General features: G+C 42.7%; 1 protein-coding gene across 1 annotated transcript in view; it reads right to left on the bottom strand.

Annotated features, from left to right (window-relative positions):
• The window catches only part of Ntn4 (netrin 4), a 109,486-nt gene that overhangs the window by 4,325 nt on the left and 77,393 nt on the right, over positions 1-27,768 (bottom strand). Inside the window, exons 6-9 of the mRNA XM_021174419.2 lie at positions 9,492-9,705; positions 9,024-9,139; positions 3,837-3,905; positions 1,552-1,722 (exon numbers count right to left, since the gene is read on the bottom strand). Of these exons, the coding sequence (XP_021030078.1) occupies positions 1,552-1,722; positions 3,837-3,905; positions 9,024-9,139; positions 9,492-9,705 (570 nt within the window). The remainder of the gene's footprint in view (positions 1-1,551; positions 1,723-3,836; positions 3,906-9,023; positions 9,140-9,491; positions 9,706-27,768) is intronic.

The raw sequence follows: 27,768 nt of genomic DNA, 5'->3' as shown, positions 1-27,768 counted from the left end.
GGCTTGGTTTTTAATGTCATTCGGCAAAACTGGATTAGCCTCTCTCTCTCTCTCTCTCTCTCTCTCTCTCTCTCTCTCTCTCTCTCTCTCTCTTTCCCCTTTGCCAAGATAATAGAAAATTGCTCATAAGAGCTCTCAAGCACAGATCATTGAAAAACAGAATTTAAACGAATGACTCTTTGTTTCCTGTATTAAAAAATCCAAGGTTTTATTTATTTTTTGGAACTATTTATTTTTACAATTAAGAAAATTTCCCTTCTACCTTATTGAAATTTAAATGAAATTAAGTGAAATAAACATCAGAGGGATGGAAGTACAAAAAAATTAGTTAACTTGAGAAAACATTATTTTTTTAAAAAAATTTTGCTGTTTAAATGTTTAAATGGATATTTTATTTGTAGTTTTCTCTGTTATCCATTTCTTTTCTTTCGTTAATTAAGAGCTCTTATTAACATAGCTGTGGTTTCCTGGCTCATAAGGGGAATAAATTAGACCTGGACTATAAATGATGCACCTGTCTCAGTGGTGTCCTACGACACAGAGGATTATTGCATACACAGGAAATCACAAAAGGCAGGAAGAGGGAAGAAGGCTTTTTAGAAGGATTTGTTTGCCCAGAGCCTATTATTGATTGTTACGCTAGTATTATTTGAGTGCCAATGCTGAATGGGCGTTAGAGGGACTATGATAAAAAAGCTAAATCCTGCTTTCAAATTTAGCAAGGGAGCAGGGAAGAAGTCCGTGAGGTGGGTGTTTACACGTAGGATAGGCCAGCAGAGTTCTTACACATCCCGATGGAAGGTTGTCATGGGAGAGCCCTGTCCCAGCTGGCCCTACATTCTGAGAGTCCCACTGCCAGAGGGCTATCTTTGTAGAGTCCTGGAAGTCTGGACTCCTAAGGGGTCGTAAGAACTCACCTGTGACCACTATCACCACCATCTCTGCCTTATATTTTTAAGGTTCAAATCAAATCTCGCTCCATTTCGGGTCTCACTAAGATTGTACTGAAATCATTTCCCCGGCTGTTTCTCATTTCAGACCAGAATGATCATCCAATTGGGAAGCAATCCGATGAAAACTGGAGAACTGTTTTTCTCTCCAGGAGAAACAGATGCTTCTCATGCAACAGTAGAAGCGGTTTCAGTGTTATTTGCACAGATGGGCTTTTGCATTGGCGCTTCCTTTGGGAACAGGTTCTCATGTAATAGGACCTAGCTTTCCAATAACGCACATAGAGGCAGATAAGCTCTTGAAAGTGCGGTCAAAGCCGAGGGCACCTGGAACCAATCTGAGGCTTCTCTTTCAGGACACGAAGTATTATATTGCTGGATTTTAAAATACTTTCCTTTTATGGAGCACATGGAGGAGATATTTCTTTTGGGGGGGTGTATATTTTAATGCTAGTTCAAAGAATTCCTTTTGGATTTTACCCAGTGCTCATAAGGTACAAGGAGAGATGCTTTTATGGCGGTTTGGTTCGAAGGATATCACATAAGACAGGCAATGTGCAGAGGTAAGGGTCACGGGATGGAAAGTCTAACCGGTGCTCACCTGGATTGAGGATTGGACAGGTGCAGCCTCTGTTAGTCCAGGACTCTGGGTATAGCGTTCTCTTGCCTCGTAAGATCTTCAGTTTGGTGGACTTTAAGACTTTCTTAATCTTCACGTTGACCTCGGCATGGGAGCCTTTGTCGTGGGCTGATAAGATCTTGATTTTTAACACTGTAACGACAGAATTCCAAACTTTAAAAAAAAAAAGCATACAGATTTCATGTTTTCTGTTGAAATTATAACTATTTAAATGGTCATTTCCAAGTGTGAAGGAAGGGTGAATTGAGGAAAATCAAGATACAGAAACCTGCTTTTAAGGTCATGAGGCTCATTCACCCTTGCGGTGATTTAATCTCATTTACATTTTATTTTCTCTTTATTGGGAAATTTCAACCTTTGCCCCCTCCAGTATTATGACACTGCAAAGACATTAACCATCGCCTACTGCAAATGCAATTTTAAGTATATTCAGCTGAGCCAAGCATGGTAGCACACACCTTAATCCCAGCACTTGGGAGGTGGAGGTGGGCAGATCTCTATGAGTTCAAGGCCAGCCTGGTCTACAGAGAGAGTTTCAGGACAGCACAGGGCTACACAGAGAAACATTGACCCAGAAAGGAAAAAAAAATCAAAACAAAAAAGTATATTGATATATCAAATCTACAGAGAGAGAATAAATAGGAAGTAGAACTATTGTCCAGGTTTTTATTTAGATTCTGATCCTATTGTAGTTCTTTTGCTGACTGTGTATGATAATATGGCCAAGAACAAAATGCTTTGGTCGAGTCTGTCTTCCATCCCTCTACAGAGTTTATGTAACATGATTGCCTGTTTACTGTTCGCTGGAGTGCAATTCAAGCTGACCAGGTGAGGTCAACTGTCCTCCTCCACGCTGGAGAGGCTGTAGTATTTTTCTCACTTGACTTATTTTAAAACTTATTTATTTTGACTTTATGTGTATGAGTGTTTGCCTGCATGTATGTATGTATGTATGTATGTATGTATGTATGTGTGTGTATGTGCACCACGTGTGTGTCTTGTGCCCAGGGAGGCCAGAAGAAAGCCTCACATCCCCTCCTTGAGCTAGAGTAGCAGACAGTTATAAGCTTCCGTGTGCAAACTGAGAACTGATCCCTGGTCCTCTGGAAGACTGGCACGTGTTCTTAACTGCTGAACCATCTCTCCAGACCCTTCTTTTAATTTTTAATAATTAAGCAATATTTCTAAGTTGACACATAGATATAGTACACACTTATGAAATCCTATGTAATATTTTAATATATACATTGTAAAATGTAGAACAGAGTCAGTTGACCAGTTCAAACATTCATCACTCCTCCGTAATAAAAATACCTACTTGATTTGGCCCCCAAATCTCCCGATCTGTGTGTTCAAACGCTGAAAGTCCCTGTTCCCAATTGGTTTTTGATTGATCATAGAAGAGCCAATGGTCAATGGTTGGGCAGAGAGAGGGGTGGGGGCGGGGCTTCTAGGTTCCCGAGAGAAGAAACCCAGGGAGGAGAGAGAAAGGATATCATGGAGAAGGGCAGAGGAAGGACCATGCTGGGAAGGAACAGGAGGGAGTAATGGCCAAAATGTAGATACAAGAAGATATGCAGCCCCCAGAAAGGCTGCCCAGAGCATCTTGGGCAGCAAAGATAACGGGGTTGCCCAGAAGGAGCCAGAGCAATAAGATAAAATATAGATTTAAAAGGTGTTAAGTCAGGAATGCTGGCAGCGTGCAGGGAGGTTTAGAAGTGCTCAGCCATTGAGCTAGTCAAGGCATAACAAAATTAGCTGGTGTGTGTGTGTGTGTGTGTGTGTGTGTGTGTGTGTGTGTGAGGGGTGTGTCTTTCATTTGAGAATCCAGAGAGCTCTTGGTACATCGTGTGTGAGACCCACCAGGAGCCAAAGCGGTTAACTAATTCACTGCTATACAGAGTAGTACACTATGATTACAGAGCCTTTAGAATCTGAAGATAGTAATTATTTAGAGAAGCTCTATTTTCTTCTCTGGGTAGCCCTGGCTGTCCTGGAACTCCATCTGTAGACCAGGCTGGCCTCAAACACATAGAGATCCATCCACTTGCCTCTGCCTCCTGAGTGCTGGCATTAAAGGCCTGCACCACCACCAGTTTTAATGAATGCCTCATAAACAGCCTTCTTCCCATTGCCCAAGCATCTGATGCATTATGGGATTACATCAGCCAGGCACCTCGTTTCCTTAGAAACCTCTGTTCGTTGTCTGAATAGAGAATACCCAGGCTTCGAGGATTCCCACTCACCATATGAATACTTCATTCCACAAAAGGCTTTGGGGTTTCCTAACACCTGTTCCTTACATTCACATTTACCTACAGAAAGCAAATGGAAAATTGTGTTATGGGGGGGGAGGAGGGGTGCAAATCTACATAACAGTTTATTCCTTCATTGGTTCATATAACACGTGGAAGTATTATGCAGTCGTGAAGATGACTCAATAGAAGTAAAGTCTCCTTCTAAATGCAATTACTGTCTAATAAAATACTGACCAGAATAAAATATGGAAGATAAAATCAACATCACATTCCAACGACAAAGTGATGTTTCGATAAATACAGTCTACTGTCAATACTCTATGTTAACAACAACAAAAAGAACAGCTGAAAGTGAAAACCTACAGAAAAGTAACTAAGCATACTAAATATCCAGGTAATTAAAATGTCAAGGAAAATCAAATGCAATATTTGGTAGTCCATTGGAGGTAACTGGGTACCATATGATGCTCTAGGCGCGGTGATATCCTTCAGAACATGTAAGTATGAGCAAGGTATGACTCTTGCCTAAGGCTAGCAATTTGTTAAGTCAAAGGGTGTGTATAAAAAGTGACTAAGTAGCCTATGATAGAAGTCCAACGTGCTTAGGTGGCAGGGTCCCATGTTTGGGAAGACAAGAAAAGCCTTCATGGCTGGAGAAAGATCTAGGAATGGTTTTTTATAAAAACATGGGGTAGTTTCTTCCAACCGTTGAACTCATCTGCTAGAACTGGCGCATGAGAGCACTGCCAGTCTCCAGAGAAAACTTTCAAAACACCTTTGAACAAAAATGAACGTCTTAAAAGTCAAGTTTTCAGTTAATGACCGAGTACTGTGATATCACTAACAGAAACAGGAACATTGGGGGTGGGGGGGATATTTCTGGACTTTAAAGTTTTAAAGGCTTTAGTAGCAATTTGTCTATCTAGTTGGTTGTTCTGAGGGATGGAGGATGATAGCTCTCTGAAGGGAGAAACAGCTGAAATCAGACCTCAGTAAGAACAACAATCAGCGGGGCACAAGAGATGTTGGGAAACAGACCTAGGGGGTTCCAGCTTTGCCTCTGGAACCATGCACTTTATCATGCGTAGACTTAGTCACCACTGATGTATGGTTGTTTGTGCTCTATCATTCCATGTGTTTGAATGCTTGACCATAGAGTGTGGCCTAGGAGGTGTCGCCTTGTTGGAGGAAGTGTGTCACTGTGTAGGCAGAATTTGAGGCCTCTTAGGCTTAGGCTCTACCCAGTGTGGGAGACAGTCTCCTCCTGGCTGTCTTCAGAGCAAGATGCAGAACTCTCAACTCCTCCAGCACCATGTCTGACTGCATGCTGCCATGCTTCCCGCTGTGATGATAACGTACAGAACCTCTGAAACTATAAGCCAGCCCCAATTACATGTTTTCCCCTCTAAGAGTTGCCTTGGTCACAGTGTCTCTTCACAGCAATAAAACCCTACCTAAGACACGTTTCCAGAGACAGAGAGGATATTGGGTTGGCTTTTAGGGTGAGTGAGAAAGGAAAGCTTCCTATAGCAAAATTGACTGGCGCTAACCCAGAAGTATCAGGAAAGAGGGAAAATGGATCTGGTCAGGCCAAAATGATGGTGGTCTAGAATAAGGAGGATGGAGTGAATCAGAGAAGACCGACAAAACATCTGGGCAGAATCTGGGCCAATCCAGAGAGAGTGGCATAGAAAACTCTGGCACATAAGCTATAGCAACCCATGAAAAAAAGAGCCTAAGATTTGCAAGTGTAAGATCCCTAGTAGAATTAAATGGTGAGAAAGAGAAGTTAAAGGTGCTCACAGCATACCATTGTGATTCACTTATCATTGAAACACATCGGTGGACTCATTTGAAGTGGTGGTAGGTGAATGGCCCACGGCCTTTAAAAGCTGCATTGAAGCAGGGTGTGTGCTTGCTGCCACACCACCATAAAACCTAATGGAACTACGAGTGAATGGTGCACACCATTCCTTACTACAAAGCTCTCTTGTTAGACTTTTTGGGGGCACACACAAGTCTGTCATGTGAAGGTCTGTCTCTGGCTGCCTGACAATCCCCTTTCTTCACATGCTTAAGAGTTCAAGCATTAACATGCATTGGCCAAGCTGGGTTCTGTGGGGGAGTTTATGTTGTTGTCTCAGTTACTCAGAAAGCTGAGCCCAGGGGACTGTTTCCCAGGAGTTCACGCCCAGCCTGGACAGATCATGAGAGCCAATCTCAGAGAACAAGATTTTGCATTTGTCAGGGTTTAAGAAATCTGGAAATTGAAAAAGCCTGTTGGGTTACAGTAGGTGGCTGAAACATTTTGAAAGACGAACATTGCTCACAGTTTTCTGGTACTAGTTAAAGCCAGGTTTGTCATTAGGGAAGTTAGAATTTACATCTGTTTTGTTGTTGTTGTTGTTGTTTTTGGTTTTTTTTCTACCTCACAAATGGTAGAAATGGCAGAGTAGAGGGCTGAGAATGAACTCAGCTGTAGAACTCTTTGCCTAGCATGTACATGGCTCAGGGTTTCATCTCTGGCACTGAGGAAGATGGGAGAAAGAGAAAGGGAGGTGGGGAAAGAAGAAGAAGAAGAAGAAGAAGAAGAAGAAGAAGAAGAAGGAGGAGGAGGAGGAGGAGGAGGAGGAGGAGGAGGAGGAGGAGGGGAAGAATAAGAATAAGAGAGATTAAGTTTACTTTGTGACAAATACCAATTTTTGGCATATTACTTTGTAGTTATGGTTGGAAGCTTTTAATGGTGTTTAGGTAGGAAGATGAATGGGCTTTTTAACCGCTTAAGAAACTGGCTGTCTCATCTGTTGAAGAAAGGGACCGAGGAGCACTGAGCTACACCCGAAGGTACCATGAAAGCGGAGCTGTCTTCCTCCCTCAGGAACTCATCCAGATGGTTCCCAGAGGCTCCCTGGGGACACTCGGGGCCTGACAGCTGTGGGACACTTTATGTGCTCACTGGGCATGCTGCCAGCTCCCTGATAGCATGCACAATGGGCTTACTGGATGTCCTGGAGTCCAAATGACCTGATTATTACAGATTTGGTCGAGCAAGCAGTTACAGATTAGAAGTCATTGTTGTAGCAAAGTAGAGGACAGCTTTCAGAGTGGCTAAAGTGATAAAATACAGACTAAATACCATGAAGGCCAAAAATAATGATAAATATTTGTCTTCTTCCTCAAATGCCTAAAAAGATAAAGATGGGAGCCAAGCACGGTGCACGTCTGTAATTCCAGCACTTGGGAGGCAGAGAGGCTTTCATACTTTGTCTCAAACACAAATAAATAGATAAGACAACCTCATCTATATTCCCTACCTTCTTTCTATTAAAAGTTAGGGAAATTATTATGACATTATGCTTAGTGAGACAAACAGAATAGCAAATAACACTGACTCTCAAATTTGGGTTCATGGATTTTGTTGGTTTTGAGACAGTGCCTGTCCATGTAGCCCTGATTGTCCTAGAACTTGCTATGTAGACTAACCTGGTCTTGAACTCACAGAGATTCTCATGCCTCTGTCTCCCAAATGCTAAGGTTAAAGGCTTGTATTGTCATGTCTGGCTTGAATCATAAAAAAAAAAATTACACACCAACATTTTTGGCCTTGGGCTATAGGTTCCCTATGAAAATGTTAAAAGAATGTTTTCTTTCATTATTTAAAAATGTAGATTAAATTAAATGACAATTCTAAATTTCTCTGTATGTCTGAAAATAATAAAATGTTTGAAAAATATTATATTCATGTAGTACAGTTTTGTAAATTCATACTCAGATACATTTGTATCTTTATTTATCTGTATATATGTGTGCATTTTGGGGTATCTGTGTGTAGGTGTGTGGGATGCATGTGTGTGGTCGAGGCTAGAGTGCATGTCAAGTATCTATTTTGTTGTACTTTATTTCTTGATACAGATTTCCTCTCAATAAACTTGGAGCTTGCTGATTATAGCTGGATTGCCTGGCCAGCAAGCCCCAGGTGTCCTCTTGTCTGCTCTTCTTTCCTTCCCCCACACCTCAAGAGCTGGGATTAAAGGTGTGTCCCATAATAGGTTTTTGTGGTGTTTGTTTATTTGTTGTTTAAAGGATGTTCTGGGAAATTTTCATATGTAACAGTTTCCTCCTAGTTTGAAACGATCTATCCTGCAGGGAAGCTCTCTCAGGAAGAAGATAAACCTCTCAAAACAGCTTCAGGAAGTCCCTGAAACTAACCAGATTCACTAGGCCACTCCTTGCCAGAGTAAGCATAAACCTGAGAGTGCTCCTTGGATGAGGAAGCTGATGGAAAGAAGATTTTCAGATGAGCCGAGGTGCCACGAAGACTCAGTGGAGAAAAGCTGCAGAGATCTGACCAGCTAGCTGCCTGAAAGAAGTAGCAACCAGCTGAACTGCCTGGAAGAAGGGTAGACTTACTGAAGAACCCAGACAGGACACTCTCCAACCTGTTGAGCTGCCTGCTGGCTGTGCAGTGTTTCCTAGGTGTCCCAGATTTTGTGGGCTGTCACCCATGCTGGGGTGGGCTTTGATGGTACAGATAGATGTCTTTGAGTCATTTCTGCCTCTCTAAGTGACTCCTCACCCATATTCCTGTAAGTAATCCCAATAAAATTCATTGGTTCACCAAGTTGGACTTTGGTGGTATCCAGACAGACTTTGGTCTGTCTGGGTTTCCTGTTGGGTGAATAGACCTGTATGTTGTGTCTCCCCAGGAAAAGTTTGTCACATAACACAGATCAAATTCAGATCCTTATGCTTGCTGAGCCATCTAATCAGCCCCATCTTAGGTTTAAATACACAGCCATGTTAGGAAAAGGAGAAAATAAACCAGACACAGGCTGTGTCAGAGCCAGAAAACAACCTCTGTGGGTCAGAGATATCATACAAAGTTAATATATATCACATGTATAAATTATAAATACATATAATTATATATTAAATGCATATAAATATAAATTTATATATTTTATATAAAATATAAGATCATAAAAAAACCACAACAGCCCATTAAAAAAATCCCCAACTGTTTTTCACTTTCACATCTATGGGGACAGGCCATTCATTTATTAAAACTCAGAACCAAAGAATGCCCCTCAGAAGACTCGGAAAGCTGTCCCCTGACCCAATCACCACTGCTCAAGAGCAGCTGTGGATCTACAGTCGTGGCCCCGCACATCTCACCTGAGTGTCGGAGGGCAGAAAATCCTTGCTCATCCTCCCATTCCCAGCTGGGCTCACTCTTATTGTGCAGCGAGTGAAAGGCGGGGACTTCGTGGTACCAGTCTACATCAGCGTTACTGACGGGACAGAACACAACGGCAAACTTAGTGAGAGATGTCTTAGAAACCAAGTAACAATGAGTCCTGCCATATAGACCCAAACCTTCCTATTTATCTACTTACTTTCTTTCACTTTCCAGTAACAGTGCTGTGTTAAGAGTCTACTGTGCAAAATAATTTATTTTGCAAAATGAATTAGGTGATCCCCGACTCAATCCCAAGAACAAATTTTTGATTTTGCAAACTGTAAAAAAATTTTTTTTAAGTTATGTGCAGCTGTGTGCACTCTACTTAACGGCATTCAGTCACCTCCCAATCTCCCGAAAGCTTGAACAACTCAGAGACAAGAACAGGAGGCATGCACATTCACCTGCTGATGCAGTCTCCTGTGAGCGGGTCGCAGCTCCCTGCACAATCGCAAGGTCTGCAGCCGTAGTCTCCAAAACCCCAGTATCCCACCATGCATCTGTCGCAATGTGGCCCCGCCACCCCAGGCTTGCAGGGGCAGTCACCATTGCTGGGGTCGCAGAAGGTCACTGAGCTGAAAGGAAGGATCGCCGATCCAACCGGGTGGCAGGAACATGCTACAGCAGAAGAGACATGAACATGATGAGCGTTTGTCACCTGTTTGTCACCTGTTTGTCACCAGGTGTCTGTTTGTCACCTGTGTGCATCTTATGCCTGGCAAGTGTCTTCACCTCATCAAACAGGATGTTTCTGAGGTGCGTTCTTTAGCCATCTGGTGTACGCTTGGTGAACGAAAGATAATTACACGACAGAGAAACAAGATATAATTAGAAAGCATGTCTGCTGCAAAATAAGAACCTTGGAACTTATTCCAAAGTTGAGAGCATTAAATATAAAACCTTTTGGCTGAGGAGACGAGGACGGACAAGCCAGTGAGGCAGGCAGAGAAGGAACACTGATTGAGAGAGGAATTACAAGCAGATGGTGTTCTGGAATAGTGGTTCTCAGCCTCCCTAATGCTGCCGCCCTTTAACACGGTTCCTTATGGAATCGTAATGTAGATATCTGTGTTTTCCGATGGTCTTAGGGGACCCCTGTGAAAGATCGTTTGGTCCTCAAAGAGAGCAAGACCCACAGGTTGAGAACCGCGGTTCTGGATGTCACTAAGGCTTGAAGGAAGAAGATGATGTCAACTGTCTAACACAGCTACTGCCGAGAAGATAAGGAAAGAATGGATCGTTAGGCTTATTAACACGAAGGCCTTCACAGGAAAAGTTTCAGTTCAGGGGTACATAGAGGATGTGATAAAGAGACGTCTCCAGAGAATCCAACTCTGAGGTCAGATAGCGCTTTCCAAAGCTAAACGTGGCCGGGTATGTGAAACTGAATGAGGATCTGTGTGCACGCGTGTGCGTGTGAATTCTATATGAAATTTGCTTATTTGGGTCATTATAAGTGCTAAACCATGACTTCACATGGGTCCTCTAACTGATGCTCAATTTGATGTCTTCAACGTTACCTAGATTAAAGACAAAATACTCCCTACAGTGGCCTCAGCCAAACTACCCTGGACTTTTCTTTTCTTCTTTTCTCTTCTTTTCTCTTCTTTTCTCTTCTTTTCTCTTCTCTTCTCTTCTTTCTTTTTTCTTTTTTCTTTTTTTGAGACAGGGTTTCTCTGTGTAGCCTTGGATGTCCTGGAACTCACTTTGTAGACCAGGCTGGCCTTGAACTCAGAAATCTGCCTGCCTCTGCCTCCCAAGTGCTGGGATTAAAGGCATATGCCACCACCAGCTAGTTTTGTGTTTGTTTTAAAAGATAGAGCATATTTGAGGCTAAGAACCCCATGTAAGAGAAAGAGCCACAGAACAGTAACAAATAAAGACCATCTGGATGAGACACCGTTGTCAAGGGGAAGCACGTGTGGAGGAAGGTTTGAGCTCTCTAGTTTATAGAGAGAAGAGGACATTGTTTATGAAAATGAGCAAGAGAAGACTCAGGTATAAAGGGCTACATGGGGTAGAGGTTGCAAAATAGGGAGAAAAACATGAACTTGGGGTTAGACATCTATGAGCTGGGATGCGCTTGTGGGATATGTTAAGAAGTTATAATGGACAGCTGGAAATAATCTGAGGGTGGAGAGAAAAGCTGGAGGATCCCAAAAACCGTTTAAAGAGTTTTCAGGCAATGGGAGTTGAAGCCAAGAGATCATGGGGAGATCCCCAAAGGTGTACAGAGTGAGGGGACAGTCACAGGCCCTTCATGGAGGCCAGCCTTCCAACACAAACAGGTGGAGGGATAATAGCTTAGATGGCCAAGGGTTAGATAGGAAGGCGGAGGGGGTGGGGTGGGGGAAGAAAACCAGCTATGGAAAACAGAAGCTGAGAAAGTTCCAGGTGGTTAACAGCGTCAAATACTGCAGAATCATGTAAGATTGATATTAGGCCCGAACCACTATCAGTCAGGAAGTCCCCAATAGTTTTCTGAGAATAGGAGTTGGAGATATGGTGGCTGGCACAATCTTCCTTGCTGTTTTAACCAGAAAGCATGAGATCAGTGTTCTCAAATAAACACTCCTGGGTAGCGTTTATGACACTGTAGTGTGTGCAACCCCCTTGCCACACCCTTCCACGTGCCGCCTTTGGTGGAGAGCCATCACAATGGCATAATGCTAGCTCCTTTGTCTGCAAAAGGCGTGAGTTATCTTCTTAGAGTGAACCTTTTATTTGTTCTGTTATTCATTTACTGGAGAAGAATCGAGAGCTGACGATAATAATCCTAATGTTTATGAAAGACTTTGCAGTTTAGAACATAACAACCACTAGTCGAACATTGCACGCTAGGGCCCTTGTCTACCTCTCTAGTCTTGGCTTTCATTATCCTCTTCGAATGCCCCTTATCCTAATGAAATGCTACCTACTGTTTCTAGGCACACAGCACTCTCCTGATTCTGTGCTGTTCCTGCGAGAGGGCCTAGCCCTCCCTGCACACATAGTTTCCAGAGTTCCACACATCACTCATGTCTAGCTTATACAGCATCTCCAGGCCATGCATTTGAGGTGCTGAGTGCTCACAGCGAGTGTGTAGGGATAGATAGAGGACAACCGGTGGCAGTTGGTTCTCTGTTTCTACCATGTAGGGTCCAGGCATTGAACTCAGACACCAGGCTTGGCAGCAAGCACTTTGAGTACTCTTACCAACGGAGCCAACAACCCCAGCTGTCCAAAGGCAGAATGTTTAAAACAGAGTGCCAACCCTAACAGAGCAAGCTGTATCATCCCTCCTCAGCCCTCTCCACTTCCCCTGGCTTGGTGCTCAAGGCAGCCATTCGTGGTCCTATCTAAGGAACAAGTCTGCTGTCTTTAAGGAGTCAACACTAATTCACACGACGGAGTTTTGGAAACCTTGGTTGCTTTAAGGATAGCATTTCTTCCTATAGCTTTGGTAGCATTTTAGCTTACACTAGAAACAGTGGCGTTTTCCATTTTTTTTTCATTGTGAAGATCATAATCTACCTCCTCCAATGTTTATTTAATTATACATTTCAGATAATTAAAAAAAAACCCTCACTAGATCGAATTAAAATGCAATGACAAACATGCTTAGCAAGTGGGAAAAGGGACAACCATGTATTTGCACAAGGTCATCTATCCATTCATTTAGTCAATGCACATTTAATGAACAGCTACTCTGTGCTAAGCGAGTACTAAGGAGACTGATAGGGATCTAAGTTGAACTAGATATCCTTTGCCCTTTGAAGAGACTTGCAGTTTATGAGAATAATCATTTCAGAGCTGGTGAGATGTCTCAGCGGGTAAACGTCAACATGCTAACCTCATGACATGGGTTTGATCCCTAGAACCATGGAGGAGGAGAGGAACAACTCTTGAATGTCCGATGACTCCTCTCATAGGCACCATCACTCTCTCTCTCTCTCTCTCTCTCTCTCTCTCTCTCTCTCTCTCTCACACACACACACACACACACCCCACCACCACCACCACCACCTCCACCACCACCATATAAGCATATTTAATGGGGATTTTTCTAGCTGAGACTCCTAACAGCAAGGATATGGAGCCTTAAGTGACCACCTCCTGTAGCCAGGCAGGACTTGCAGTAGAGGGAGGGGGACATCAACCTATTCAAAAGAACCAACCCAAAATTTGTCCTGCCTACAAATTGCACAGCAATAAGGATGGAGCAGAGGTTGAGGAAACAGACGACCAATGACTGGCCCAACGTGAGACCCATCCCACGGGAGAGAGCCAATCCCTGACACTATTAATGATAGCTCTGCTGTGCTTGCACATAGGAACCTAGCATAACTGTCTCCTCAGAGGCTTCATGCAGCAGCTGAGGGAAACAGATGCAGAGATCCACAGCCAAACATCAGGTGGCGCTCAGGGGAGTCTTGTGGAAGAGTGAGGAATAGGATTGAGCAAGCCAGAGGAGTCAAGCACACCACAAGAAAACCTACAGAGTGAACTAACCTGGGTCCATGGGGGCTCACAGAGACTGAACCACCATGCAGGGCTGGACCACATTTGTAGCAGATGTGGTCTTCAAGTGGGTCCGATAACAATTGGAGCGGGGACTATCTCTCACTCTGTTGCCTGCCATTGGATCCCTTCCCCTAACTGGACAGCCTGGTTGGACCTCAGTGGAAAAGGATGAGTTTAGCCCTGTGGAGACTCGATGTCCCATGGCAGGGTGGTACCCAAGAGGGGCTTCCCCTTGCCTGAGGAGAAGGAGATGGGGTAGTGGGGGTGGATTTGTGAGGGTAGAACCGTGAAAAGAGGAGGGAAGGGGAGTGCTATAGGGATGTAAAGTGACTAAATAAGTTAATAAAAAAGGGAAAATAATAACTATTCCACTATAAAGGGACTTATGTAGTACAGAAAAAGATTTTAATCTTGAAAACACCGAGGTTCTTGTGATGATAATGTCATTTAAGTTGAGTGCAGTTATGTATTGCTATGTCTTTATTAAGCTTCCTAATTTTCCCAAGGGCTTGATTGGATTATGAGGATCTTCCAGAATTTTCTCTTAAGATATCAGATCACTGTTGCTTTACCCCTTGTTCTTAGAGGTAATTTCTCTTAATCACTGGGTTATATACATATAATGTACAATGTGTGGGTATGATGCGTCTGCACACATGATGTATGTATTGTTATGATGTATAGGTGTGTGCCTGCCATGGCACATGTGTACAGGTCAGAGAACAACTCTGTATGGCCCAGCTCTTTCCTTTCATCCTTATGTGGATTAAATGGAGGTCGCAGGGCTAGCCTGGCAAGTGACTTTTCCTGGTGAACTATCATGCTGGGCACCTGGGTTTATTACTTGTTTTTAACTAACCAACGTAGAAAGTATGCATACCATGGAACGTGAATACACCGAGATAACATGTAGGGAACAGCACAGACATGACACTAAATAAAACCATACACGAAAGCACAAAACTAGATGATTAAACCAACAGTCGGTGTGTCGCTCGCTTAAATCATTTCTGTTCTTAACAGTGGCTGCAGGAGATTGAGACCGAAGGCAGATGCTGTAGGTCTTCACCCAGGGGACCCCACTCAGAGCTTTTCCATTCATGGAAAAAGGAATAAAGTAAAATAAAATAAAAGTCTGTCTAGGAGTTGACCTCTCAGTAGGACCTTCCGTTTTTAAAACTGATACACAAGTCAGGAATGGCCAGTGAAGAATGCGATTCTATTACGTGTGCTAATGGATTCCTGTCAATGTGACTTTTTGCATAATAACAAGACAGAAATACCAGTGAGAAACTATGCAGAACTAGCTGCAGGCAGAAGGCCCGGCATCCTCCACTGCGTTCCTTCTCAGACTGCAAGGGGGCGGGGCAAGGGGGGGTGGGACTTGCCTTGCATTCTTGGCTCCTGAAGTTTGATGGGTGTCAGTATCTGACACACAGAATCTGCATTTCTTGGGGAGATTGGGGGGCTGCGGAGAGGTCATGGTTCAGTTCTGAGTCCCTAGCATCTGTTTTATACTCATTCTTCTTTTTCTTTTCCTTATTTTTTTCCTTATTTTTTTTTCCAGGACTGGATTTCTCTGTATTTGTCTTCCTTGGAACTCACTCTAGACCAGGCTGTCTTAGAATTCATAGAGAACCTCCTGCCTCTGCCTCCAGAGTGCTGGGATTAATGCGGTGCTACATCATTGGCTGGTTGATGGTTCTTTTTAAATTCAACTCAAGCATTTACTTTTCCACGATGCGAGGCATTATTTTACTTTTTACATTTTGGTTGCTATACACTCCTAGTGTATGCTAGGTTACTATACACTCATCATGTATGCTAGGTTACTATACATTCATAGTGTATGCTAGGTTACTATACACTCCTAGTGTATGTTAGGTTACTATACACTCCTCGTGTATGCTAGGTTACTATACACTCCTAGTGTATGCTAGGTTACTATACACTCATCGTGTATGCTAGGTTACTATACACTCCTAGTGTATGCTAGGTTACTATACACTCCTAGTGTATGCTAGGTTACTATACACTCCTAGTGTATGCTAGGTTACTATACACTTCTAGTGTATGCTAGGTTACTATACACTTCTAGTTTATACTACTGGGCTGCATAGGGACATTCTCACACAAGTATAGAAAGTACTTTGAGCACATTATCCCTCCAGAACCCTCTCTACCCGCCATTAATTCCTTATTTCTCTGGGAAGCTTCACATCTACTTTAATGTCACATGCACAGATACCTTTATTTGGTGTCCAAATAAAACTTAGAAACCACAAATGAGGGAAAAGAAGTGCTATAGTTACTTTTCTGAGACTGTCCAAGTTTTGACAGACAGAGCGGTGCAAGTCCCTGACTTCTGCTTGTCATTAGACACGAACCTCATCAGTGAAGATTACGTAACTTTTTCTGATTATCATCATCACTGTGTGCTGTGTGGGTGCGAACAACTTCCTGGAGTTGTTTTTCCCTCCTACCTTTAGGTGGGTTCCAGGCATTTAATGTAGGCCACTGGGCTGGGCAGCAGGGACCTTTACCAGCTGAGCCATGTCACTGCAGTGAGTGTTATGATGGAGTTAGTCCACCGTGTATGAGAATACAGAGGGAAACCCAGCAATGACCTCAGGACACATACATAATGGTATATTTTTTAAGGGGATAAACAATCCAACTGGCTTTCTAGTTCGCCTCTTTACTTTGCCCTTGGGAGGAATGTGGTGGCAGCATTGTAGCATACCTTTTCTGATTACCCCGTGAGTTAGAATTAAGTTCCTCTTTGGTTGCACAGTCCTTTGCTTGGATAAAAACACCAACCTATCACTCATGTAGTAAATCAGAGTAGGAGGTAAAAGTAGGGTGTGATTTATGGTCCTGCTGCTTAGAGAGAGTGAACCTGTAGTCAAAGCTGCTCAGTGCCTGAATTTAAGAATACAAATGCCAGTAACAATAGCCAGGAACCCTGTGGTCACTTATTTTTTGGATGGGTACTTAAGGCGTTGTTGTTGTTGTTGATAGTGGTGGTGGTGGTGTCCGAGGGTACCAAGGTTGTCTTTCCACCCCTATTCCCACCTTCAGCGGGACTGCAGCCCCTGTATGGATGTCTCGCACTCTGAGACTGAGCTCACCATAGAAAGGCTACTCAGGGCTCTTTAGCGTTACCTGGTAGTTCCTTAACTTTTTGCTGCTCTGCTGGCAAAAGATACACCGAGAGAAAAATACCCTGAACGTATTTGTTCCTGATTTAGCGTTTCTAAAAACAGCACTCAAAAGTTCAAGGCCCTAAGCTGGGAAAGAAGTGGCAGCTTGGGGACCTTTCACCGCGGTCCTGTGACCACGCCTTCCTCAGTGCAGCGCCTCCCAGGCTCCCAGCTTTGTTTTCTCCTGGAAAGGCCAAGGCCCTACCCAACTTCTGGTTTTTTTTTTTTTTTTTTTTTTTTTTTTTTTTTTTAAATAGCAAAGACATTTCAGGAGCTGGCAGCTGCGTGCTGAGGCTCTCAGAGGGAGTGGGGATTTAAAGGGGGGGGGGATGATTTTGGGACACAGTTCCAAGCAGAGAGGAGATAGTATAAGCTGTTACTAATGTATTAAGTGTGAAGTTCAATAGTAGATGAAAGGCGCCCCTTTCTTTCTGTTTACTCCTTCCATTCTCCCGCCATCTCTTTGATAGTAACCCAACAGCTACAAAAACAACCAGTTTTGTTAGTGGATGAACAGCTATGAAACTAAAGGATAAAAGTAAATGGAGCTCTCACCCTGTGAAAGGCAAGATAGCCACTTAGGCATGTTTTCCTAACCATCCCCGAATCGATAAATACATTTCATTCAGCTGACATCTAGCTGTTTATAATATTCAATATATTATATTGAATATTATACATACTGTTTTCAAAGTAATCCAAAGTAACATATGCCTTTAGTTTACTGAAATTTATTCTATCGTGAATTAGCTGTCTCATGTGGCATAGGAAAATTCATCACACGTAAGAAATGCTTTTATTCAATGTCTTAGACAGTATATGGGAGGTAATTTAGTATATTTCTTATCTGCCTTTGGTAAAAATTTAAGTGTATAATGTAAATAAATACTGACGTCATGACCTTTATTTTTAATCCATGACAGTGGCTGAGATGGTCAGGCCTCTATTTGTTTTTTATTTTTATTTTTGGTTCGGTGTGTGTGTGTGTGTGTGTGTGTGAGTGTGTGTGATTTTTTTTTCCTGTTTACCAATTGTAACTGTGCCAGTTTCTATTTATTCCTGGAGATATCTAAAAGATCTTACATGGTTTAAAAAAAAGAAAGAAAGAAAGAAAGAGAGAGAGAAAGAAAGAGAGAGAGAGAGAAAGAAGGAAAACAGCTCTATCATCTCGGTTTGTGACGTTTTAAACCAGGGAAAGTACTTCTGAATATACAGACGCATTCAATTTACTAGAAAACTTCCAGATATGATTTTATGTATGTTGCTTGACTCTGAAGAACTTGGCTCTGCCACACACCACAGTTATTATTCTTGTCCGGATCATGCTTTGAAATGAAATACCACCTGCTCACCCTCTCCTACTCCCAATCCACTCACCAGTCAGTCACCTGGCCAGGATCGGGGCCATCTCTAGCGAACCCTTTTCCTTGAGAGAGAAGCCCTAGTTCCTACTGACAGCACGCACCTTAGAGCTTTCCTCTGAATGGATACGATAAGTCTGGCCTATCACCTATCACAGCATTTGTTTCCCTTCCTAACACTTTTAAGTTTTTAATTCTATAACCACATGGTGAGGTGGTGAGATTTTCTATTAGGGTAGAGGCTCCGTTTTGTTGTCTGTGGAATGACCAGAATAGGCCTTGCACATGACAAGTATTGAGTAAGGTGAGGTTTTGTTTGTTTGTTTATTTTTTCCCTTTCTTTTTTGGAATTCTTGTTTTTTGGATTTATTTTTATTTGTGGGGTGTGTGTGTGTGTGTGTGTGTGTGTGCGCACACATACACACACACACACACAATTGCCCACAGGGATCAGAAGAGGGTATCAGATCTCCTGGAGCTGGAGTTCCAAGTGATGGTGAGCAGCCATGTTGATAGTAGAAAGCAAACTTTGTTTCCCTGGAAGAGTTCCAGTGCTCTTGATTGATGAGCCATCTCTCCAGCCCCTAGGTTGGATTTTCGAAATGAATGGTTGTACTGGCTGGTTTTGTGTGTCAAATTGACACAAGCTGGAGTTATCATAGAGAAGAGGAAATGCTTCCATGAGATCCAGCTGTAAGGCATTTTCTCAATTAGTGATCAATGAGGGAGGGCCCAGCCCATTGAGAGTGGTGTCATTGCTGGGGAAGCCAGGGGAAGCAAGCCAGTAAGCAACTCCTCCCTGGGCTCTCTAACAGCTCCTGCCTCCAGGTTCCTGTCCTGTGTGAGTTTCAGTATTGACTTCCTTTGGTGATGAACAGCATTGTGGATGTGTAAGCTGAATAAACCCTTCCCTCCCCAACTTGCTTCTTGGTCATGTGTTTCACTGCAGCAGTAGAAACCCTGACTCGTAAAGACAATGGTGTTATCTAGTATTTCTTAATGACGGGTAGTCTTTGCTAGTCTCTCCCTGTCTCACGGTCATCTCTACAGTACAGTGTGAAGCCTAGAAGGTAAGAAAGATAATAATGACATCCATTAAAGCCTACGTCTGTAGCCAACTTACTTTGGCAATTCAACCTTTGTTGAATGAATGATTGAATGAATGGACCTCTCTGTAAGCATGGAATGATTTTCTGTTTTGGTGAAGTCCCCAAAGGACCACACTATTTCTTTTACAGGCTTTAATGGTTTCTTAGCACTACTGCATGTAACACAGAGATACTAGAAACAGAAAGATAAAACAAACAAGACCCACAACACGCATGGCCAAAGCACAGTCCATTATGCTGAGTCACGTGGGCACAGCTATTTCTTACACTTAATGCTTCACTTAGTTCAGTTCTGTTATTTATTATTTGTGATAAAAAAAAATATTACAACTCTGCAGGAGACATTCTCCACTCCAAATAATGCCTTTCACTGGAAGCAATTTTTCCCACATTCATCAATCTGAAATTCTTTTTCTTGCATGTAATTATCTCTAATTATTCCTCTTTGTTGTAGGGCCATAACTTATCTTAAGATCAACACTCTGCATTCCTGCACCCTTTTTGGGTATCTATAGAAACTTTCAGTCTCCTCTCAGGGAGGTTTTCTGGTTATTCTGAATAAATTTACCCTTGCTCACATTTATACAGGGTCATTCCTGCCTCCCCCCACCAACCCCCATTTGTTTCTGTTGGCCTTCTGGAACTCTCCCCACTTCTGTATTTTTTTGTAGTAAGATCCTTAGGACAGTGTTTTTCAACCTGTGGGTCTTGACTTCTTTAGGGCTCAAAGGACCCTTTCATGGGGGGTCACATACCAGATAGCTTGCATATCAGATATTTATATTATGCTTTGTAACAGTAGCAAAATTACAGTTATGGAGTAGCAAGGAAGATAAGTTTATGGTTGAGGGTAGCCACAGCAGGAGGAACTGTATCCAAGGGTCACAGCTTTAGGAAGGCCGAGAAGCAATGGCTTAGGAGGATGGCAGGTCTTTAGATTTAGATTTTTACCTGGCTGTTTATCAGGAAGCAGAACGCTATGCCACACCAAATGCTAGACTTTGAAAAAAAAAATGTCCCTTACAATGACTCTTTTCTCTAAAAATGTATATATAGAGAATTCTATATAGAATTCTATATATAGTTATATAGTTATAATATATAAATTTATTACTATATATAATTATGTAGTTATATATTTGTTTTAATAATATACATTGTTATGTATATTTAATAACTATAACTGTAACTATATAATTTGTTTTCAGATAGCTCATGGTATAGAGTAGAATTCCTTAGAATTTTGTGGTTCATTGATTGCATCTAGGTCTTTGTAGTCAGAATGACTTGGGTACCAAACCCAGACTTGCCACTGACCAATTGTATGAACCTGGATAAATGTGGGATCAGGTTAAGCCTAGAGCTCCTTCTGTAAGGAGAAGCTGACAGTACTTAGCTATGGTCACTATGTATGTCGCCTTTGCATTGCTCAGCACAGGGTCTACCCAGGCAGTCATTTAACCTCATCCCATTTCCTTCCTTCTAAGTTTGTCCAGATTTTTCTGAAGATTTTGATACAGATATACTTACTTGCTTGCTTGCTTAATATTTATCATCGTCATCAAATGTAAAGGGCTATCTTATTTACTCAATGAACTTTACTTTGAGAGACACTGGAGAGAGTTTATTATCATTTATCACTTTCCAAGTTGACTCATGAATGTGTGTGTGTGTGTGTGTGAGAGAGAGAGAGAGAGAGAGAGAGAGAGAATGTGTGTGCACGTGTATGAGTATATGTGTGTGTATGTATGTGAATGCATGTGAATGTGTGTGTAAGTAGGTACATACATTCATGTGAATGTGTGCGTATGTATGTAAGTGGTTGTATGCACTCTGGGAAGTGAACCCCTAGGCAAATACTCTATTACTGACCTATATCTTCAGCTTTATTTCTATTTATTTATTTATTTATTTATTTATTTATTTATTTAGAGACAGGCTCTCCCCATGCAGCCCAGTCTGGCTTTGAACTCAAGATCTTCCTGCTTCTGCCTCCCAGTACTGGAATTAAGGTGTGTGCCAAACACCCAGTCTTGACTGACTTTTATTTACCAGTTTGTAACGGTTCTTACAGGGAGAATATAAATGTTCATACGTTACTTAATCTTTTAGAAGAATCACCATAGTATGGTTACTATATTATGCTATGTTGATTTTTTTTCCTATTTCTTGCCCCTCTGGTTTTACTTTTTGTGTTAGAAATAGAAAGTTGCCATGCTGCTGGTTCTATTTAAAGTTTGCTTTTTCAAAAACAGTTACTTCATTTTGACTCTACAGTGGAATCATCCGCTCTTGCTTCCAGAATAAAACAGAGACGCCTGTGTTGTTCGTATGCCGCAAAATGAACTTATATGGCTTTGCCAAATTGTACTTGGAAAGGAAGAGCCCACCGGGGTTTTACTGTCCCAGGAGACGCTCCCGGCACCTGAGAAGCAGTGCCCTGGACATAGGCTCAGGAGCTGAAAACCGAGGATGTCTCGGGTTCCCAACTGTGTCTTATGGTAAGGCATTCTGGATTTCATTAACGTAAAGCTTTTACCTGTAAGCAAATGGATGGGCAAGACTCAGTATACAAGAGCAGGAAATGAAATAGTTGACAGAGATCCAAGTGAAGAGAAATATGGAGGCTTTGTCACATGAACAGGCTGTGTGAGTAGACTCTGAAGGACAGAAAATGGCCACCCACCCAAGGCACATGCATTTCTTCTGTATGTTGAGTTCTTTTGGCCCAAGCCAGGAGGAAGAGTGTGGGAGGAAGCCAGAGGGGGTGGGGGTGGGGGTGGGGTAAGCTGTTTGGATGACAGACTCTCTAGTGTAGGTAACTGTAACTAAGTGACCAGACAGGATCTTAGTAAACACTTGGTTTAGGGGTCAGAGCAGAGAGAACAAGTGTATTTTTATCCACTTGCCCCTAAAAGGCAATTGGCTGCATTTATTCCAGCCCCTTGGGATGAAGGAAGGGTATGCCAACTGTCCCAGAGGTTGCTACTTTGGTATTCTGCATTGTTTTCTGATTGTTGCTTTGCTTACCATACTGAGAAAGACTTCGCCATGGTTAGAAACGTTGTTTCTGGACATTAAAAAAAAAAGTTATTATAAAGGAACTAAGGAGGTGTGTCCTAAGAAGAGCTAACTTTGTTCTTAAGGCATGTGGTCAAACATCTGTTTTAAACATGCTCTACGAAAGTGAGGGAAATTTGTACAGAAGCATCCTAGGATGGCTGTCAATAGTCCATGCCCAGTCAAATTCCCACCCACAAAACACTCAATAAATCCTTTAGTGTTGAAAAGATGGGGATGGCGAAGGAGAAACTCTGGGAGGGACTGGATTCAGGGATTATTTCAGTGCCAGCACAATAACGTACCTACAGTAGTCCAATGCTGTACTGCTCCAAAATAGGTCAACATAGAACAAAAGGAAATGTCGGTGTGGGGGTAAGCTAGGTTCATCATAAATCTCTCTCTCTCTCTCTCTCACACACACACACACACACACACACCACATATACACATAATCTATATCCTATGAATAAGAGGTTCGGTGATTGGAATTTCCAGATAATTATTCTGAAATGGTACACAGAAAACAAACATCTTGGAACAACTTCTTCTTCTTCTTCTTCTTTTTTTTTTTTTTCCCGAGACAGGGTTTCTCTCTATAGCCCTGGCTGTCCTGGAACTCACTCTGTAGACCAGGCTGGCCTCAAACTCAGAAATCCGCCTGCCTCTGCCTCCTGAGTGCTGGGATTAAAGGTGTGCGCTACCACACCCGGCTTTGGAACTTTTTTCACAGATTCTCTTGGATAAAACCAGGCCCTATGCTAAACATCTCTCTTCAGAGAAGAAAACTGACATGGATGCTTACCAGAGTTTATGTCATGACTAGCCAGAGTTTCGGCACCGCTTTCAGGTTTTCTGCAGGAGGTACAGCTAACTCAGTGAAGAGATTATGTTATAGGTGATTGTTAGCTCAGACTCTTTCATTCCCAGGGTAGAAGTAAAGGTGGCTGGCCCCAGAGGTAGGGCTGACATATGCAGTGGTCCTCAGAGCTCAGTAAGACGCCAGAAAGGTTGGATCTGAATCACCAATGATGCTTGTACAGAAGTATCCGCACCCCTCCCCCATCACTTCCCTATTGGGGTTTTAGAGTCAGGAGATCAGCAAGAGCTCTCAAGACATTCTGATACACATTCAGGTTCTGACCAGAGAGCGGTGCTTGCACCTGGTGGTTGGTGTAAGTGTCTAGACTGTGTGCGAAGGATGGGAACACACCACTTACAGTCTATTTGATTTCCTAATGTAAAACTTTGGGGGCTGAGGATGAAGCTCAGTGGTAGTGTTGCTTGCTGAGCACGTGAGTCTCTAAGCTCCATCTTCAGTATCTCCCATCCTTAAATCTGTTAGCTTGAAACCAGCTACAGTGGGAATATTAAAGCCATAGACATTGCCAAATGCTACAGATTAGGGCTCTTCCCTACCTCCCACTGTAAGACAGTGCACTCCTTGGTGCTACATGGCTTATTCTTCCATCTTTAATACACCTGCCATGGCCAAACCATCAGGGGTTATAGTCACATAGGAGACCAGAGGTCTCTATGACAGAAACTATGCTCCTTTGGAAGTACAGTATTTCTTGGAGTAGCTTGGTCCATAGAGGAGGGAGAACTCTCCCTTCTTCTTCTCTCCCCTTAGCAACCACTTAGTTTGAGCCTGTTTCTGTTCTTAGCCCTAAATTCAGCTAGGAGACTCACATTTTCCCCTGTGTTTATAGACCTTAAATGCACTGTCCTTGAAAAACACTTCTTTCCCTTACTTGTGTAAATAAATTCAGTTTCAATGATCTCCACTTGTCTTAAATAAACAAACAACATCTTAGGAATCCCCAGAAGTGATTTCTTGGCCTGGAAAAGTGTGGTGGACAGGCCGTCCCACAGTGGACTCTGGTTAAGGCTGAAGTAAAGAGGATGTGAAAACAGATGATTTAATTACTCACGGGAGTTAATATATTGACTGTCAGATTCGGTGTAGGGCTGTGTTTATTCAGGTTTGATGGGTTTGTGAAATCAACTAAAGTGTGCAAGTAAGGCCCTGTTGCCTTTAGCACACCAGGAGAGCGAGAGGCACAAAAGCAACTAGAACCTTAGTGGGGCCAACAAATCCTTGGTTATTGGGCAGGAAGCTAGCAGACCTGAGAACTGATTTCCAGGATTAAATGTCATTCTATTTGTAATGAGCGAAGGTGACCAGGTGACTATCCTACTAAATGTATGGGAGCTGCTATGAGCAGCATGTCACTTTATTTCTTAGATAATTCATGTAAAGCCAAGGGCACTCACTGAACTGGAAAGCAGGACAATAGTAACAGAGGGGGGAAAGGTCCATGAAGGAATACCACAGGGGATTTCCTGAGGAAGTCTTCCTCAGGCTTTGCTCATTTTCTCCCCACCCTCTCCCTGAGGCACGAAGCACATCTTTCCTCCCACAGCCCAGAGGTCACAGTACTGCTTATATGAAAGCACTTTTGAGAAACGTTCAATGAGCTGGCTCACGCCCTTTGGAGAGTGAACAGAGGGTCCTGTGCATTCACTGGGTGTCAGCCAGGGCTTGTACATCACTGCCACCTCGGTGGGTGTACTGATGTGACCCGTTACTGTAATTTCTCCCCATCGAGTAGGTAAGGCCTTCCCAGGAAGACCCTGGCATCTTACAGACCTGACGATTACCACAGTGCCCGGCAAAGGGGACAATAAATGTTTTCAAGCAAAGTTTTGTATACAGCCACTGTACAAGACAGTAGTAGCGAACAGCACCAAATTAAGCATTGAGGAGACTTGAGGTCAAGAAAACTTCAGTGGACTCACGTCCTAAATCGAAAGCCATAGGGAAGTATCCCTTCTTGTGATTTCTACTAATATTTCATGGAATTAGCATCCTACTGAGGCTCAAACACAGGAATCTAGATTTCTGTTTTTCTCTCTCAGGAAACTTCTTAAAATTTATTTATAAATTCTAAGTCTACGTGCACACAAATAGAGATAAAATCATCAGTTTTATTTGGATGTTGGTTTAAGTAGGCAGCCTCGGGAGCTCATTTAAGCAGTTCAGCTCTAGAGAGACCTCGGACACTTCTAACCTTCACTGGAAAGCATCTTGCACTCTCCTCAGCTTCTAAGTCAGATGAGGACTTGTTAAAGGGAATTTTTGGCTTTGTCTGGGTTGGGACCCGGGGTTCTGCATTTCTAAGTAGCAACCAGATGATGCCAATGAGATTAGGTCTCTGGACCACACACAGAGGGCAGGCTGTTGTTCTGCCTTGGTAAACTCAGAAGAAATAAAACAAAATTGTTGTTCTGAGTAAAGTCGTTCATGCTGTTGATGGAGCCACACAAGGAAATAGTCTGGATTTTTTTTTCCTTTTAATCAACCTGTTTGTTCTCTCTCTCTCTCTCTCTCTCTCTCTCTCTCTCTCTCTCTCTCTTTCTCCCTCTCCCTCCCTCCCCCCTCTCTCCTTCCTTCCTTCCCTCCTTCCTTCCTTCCTTCCTTCCTTCCTTCCTTCCTTCCTTCCTTCCTTCCTTCCTTTCTCTCTCTAAGATTTATTTATGTTATGTATATGAGTACACTGTCACTGTCTTCAGAGACACCAGAAGAGGGTATCAGATCCCATTACAGATAGCTGTGAGCCACCATGTGGTTGCTGGGATTTGAACTCAGGACCTCTGGAAGAACAGTCAGTGCTCTTAACCACTGAGCCGGCTCTCCAGCCCTCAACCTGGGTTCTTGATACCATATTCAATGAAAGTGAAGGAGAAGCTGTTGGAGAGAAGGCATCTGAGGCTAGTGATTCTCTCTCAGGATACCTCCCATGAGTCTGTACGTCACAAGCACAATAGATCCTGTGTGTCATCCACCTCATCACCAGAGTTCATAGCCAGAGGACACACAGGGGGACAGTCGATACATAGACGCTGGTAGGGAAGAGAATTGGACACACCGCCAGTTAGACACATACATGATAGGGAGAGGATTTCCATAGAAGAATTGGGTTGCTGTGTTCTGAGATGGACTGCAGGCTCAGAAAGGGGAAATGAAGAACAAGATTTGTATTCTAGAAGGAAGTGGCTGTAGATGTCTGTGCCCAAATGTACCCTGAAATAGTCATAAGATAAACGGAGTCCATTGCTCAGCAGTGCAGGGACTGTGTAGGGAAGAGAAGAAAGAAAGACAAGCTTCCCTAATACCTTACCTGCCTCCTGAAACCATGCTCGAAACACCAGACTGCTATTGGCCATTTTCGTAAGTCTCCACAGTACACCAAGAAACGTGTAAGCGCTGGCTGGCTATGAGTGATCAGCAATATGGCGCATTAAAGTAGTTTTAAACTTTGATCCTATCAGTAGTCCAGACAGAGGCAAACCATTGGACAAATGTGATTTGTGGTTTTGTTTAGTTTTGTTCTGAAGGGTGTATTAATACAGTTGTCATTGAGATGGCGTTGGCCTTCTGACCAGCTACGAGGAATCCATTTTTGTTTTATAGTTTCTTCCCTTGTACTCTTCTTATAAAACTCTGGATCCATGAGTATTAAAGGTCTTAAAAAGCCAGAGCCAACAGCCCTTTTATATTTGGCAAGCATATGAATCATAGCTTGTCACAGAACAGTACAAACAAAACAAAACAAAACAAATAAAAAAACAAAACCAAAAGAAAAATGAGAAGATACTCAGTTTGGCTCCCAGCCTGTCAGTAACCCTTTCTACCCTTAACCCTTTCTACCCTTTCTATGTTTTATTTTTTCTATTGGTCAGACTCATTCAAAAAACGTTTCACCTGTTCGAATTCTTCATGTGGTTTTTAATTTTATAAAAGCCAAGCAAAATAAAAATTAAGTAAGGGCCAGGGACATAGTTTAGAGCGTAAAAGTACTTGCCATGCAAGACTGACTATTTGAATTTGACCCCTGGAACCAGTAGTAGTAGTAGCAGCAGGGAGAGGAGGGGTAGAGGCTGGAGAAATGGCACAGCAATTAAGAGCATTGTTGCTGTAGCAGAGGACATGATTTTGGTTCTCAGCACCCATCTGGTAGCTCACAACCACCTGAAACTCCAGCTCTGAGAGATGTGATGCCCTCTCCTGGTCTCTGACGGCATCTGCATTCATGTGCACATAGCTACACACAGACATACACACAGAGAATTACAAATAAGATAAAATCTTTTAAGAAACATAGATGCAGGGGTGCACATCTGCAATCCCAGCATCCCATGGTGAGGTGAGAGGTAGAGATGGGACAGAGGGATCTGTAAAACTGAGGGCCAACCAGCCTGAAGACTATAGTACAACAAGCAGAAACAAGAGAGACCCTGTCCCATCAAGGTAAAAACCAAGAACCAACTATTGAGAGTTGTTCTCAGACTTTTATACCCATATTCTCAAACTCATACACACACACACACACTCATATATACACACTCATACACACATGGTCATATACACACATGCTCATA

This window comes from Mus caroli, chromosome 10, assembly GCF_900094665.2.
Source record: "Mus caroli chromosome 10, CAROLI_EIJ_v1.1, whole genome shotgun sequence".
Taxonomy (NCBI): domain Eukaryota; kingdom Metazoa; phylum Chordata; class Mammalia; order Rodentia; family Muridae; genus Mus; species Mus caroli.
The sequence above is the reverse complement of the archived record's forward strand: the minus strand, read 5'-3'. Positions and strand labels throughout refer to the sequence as shown.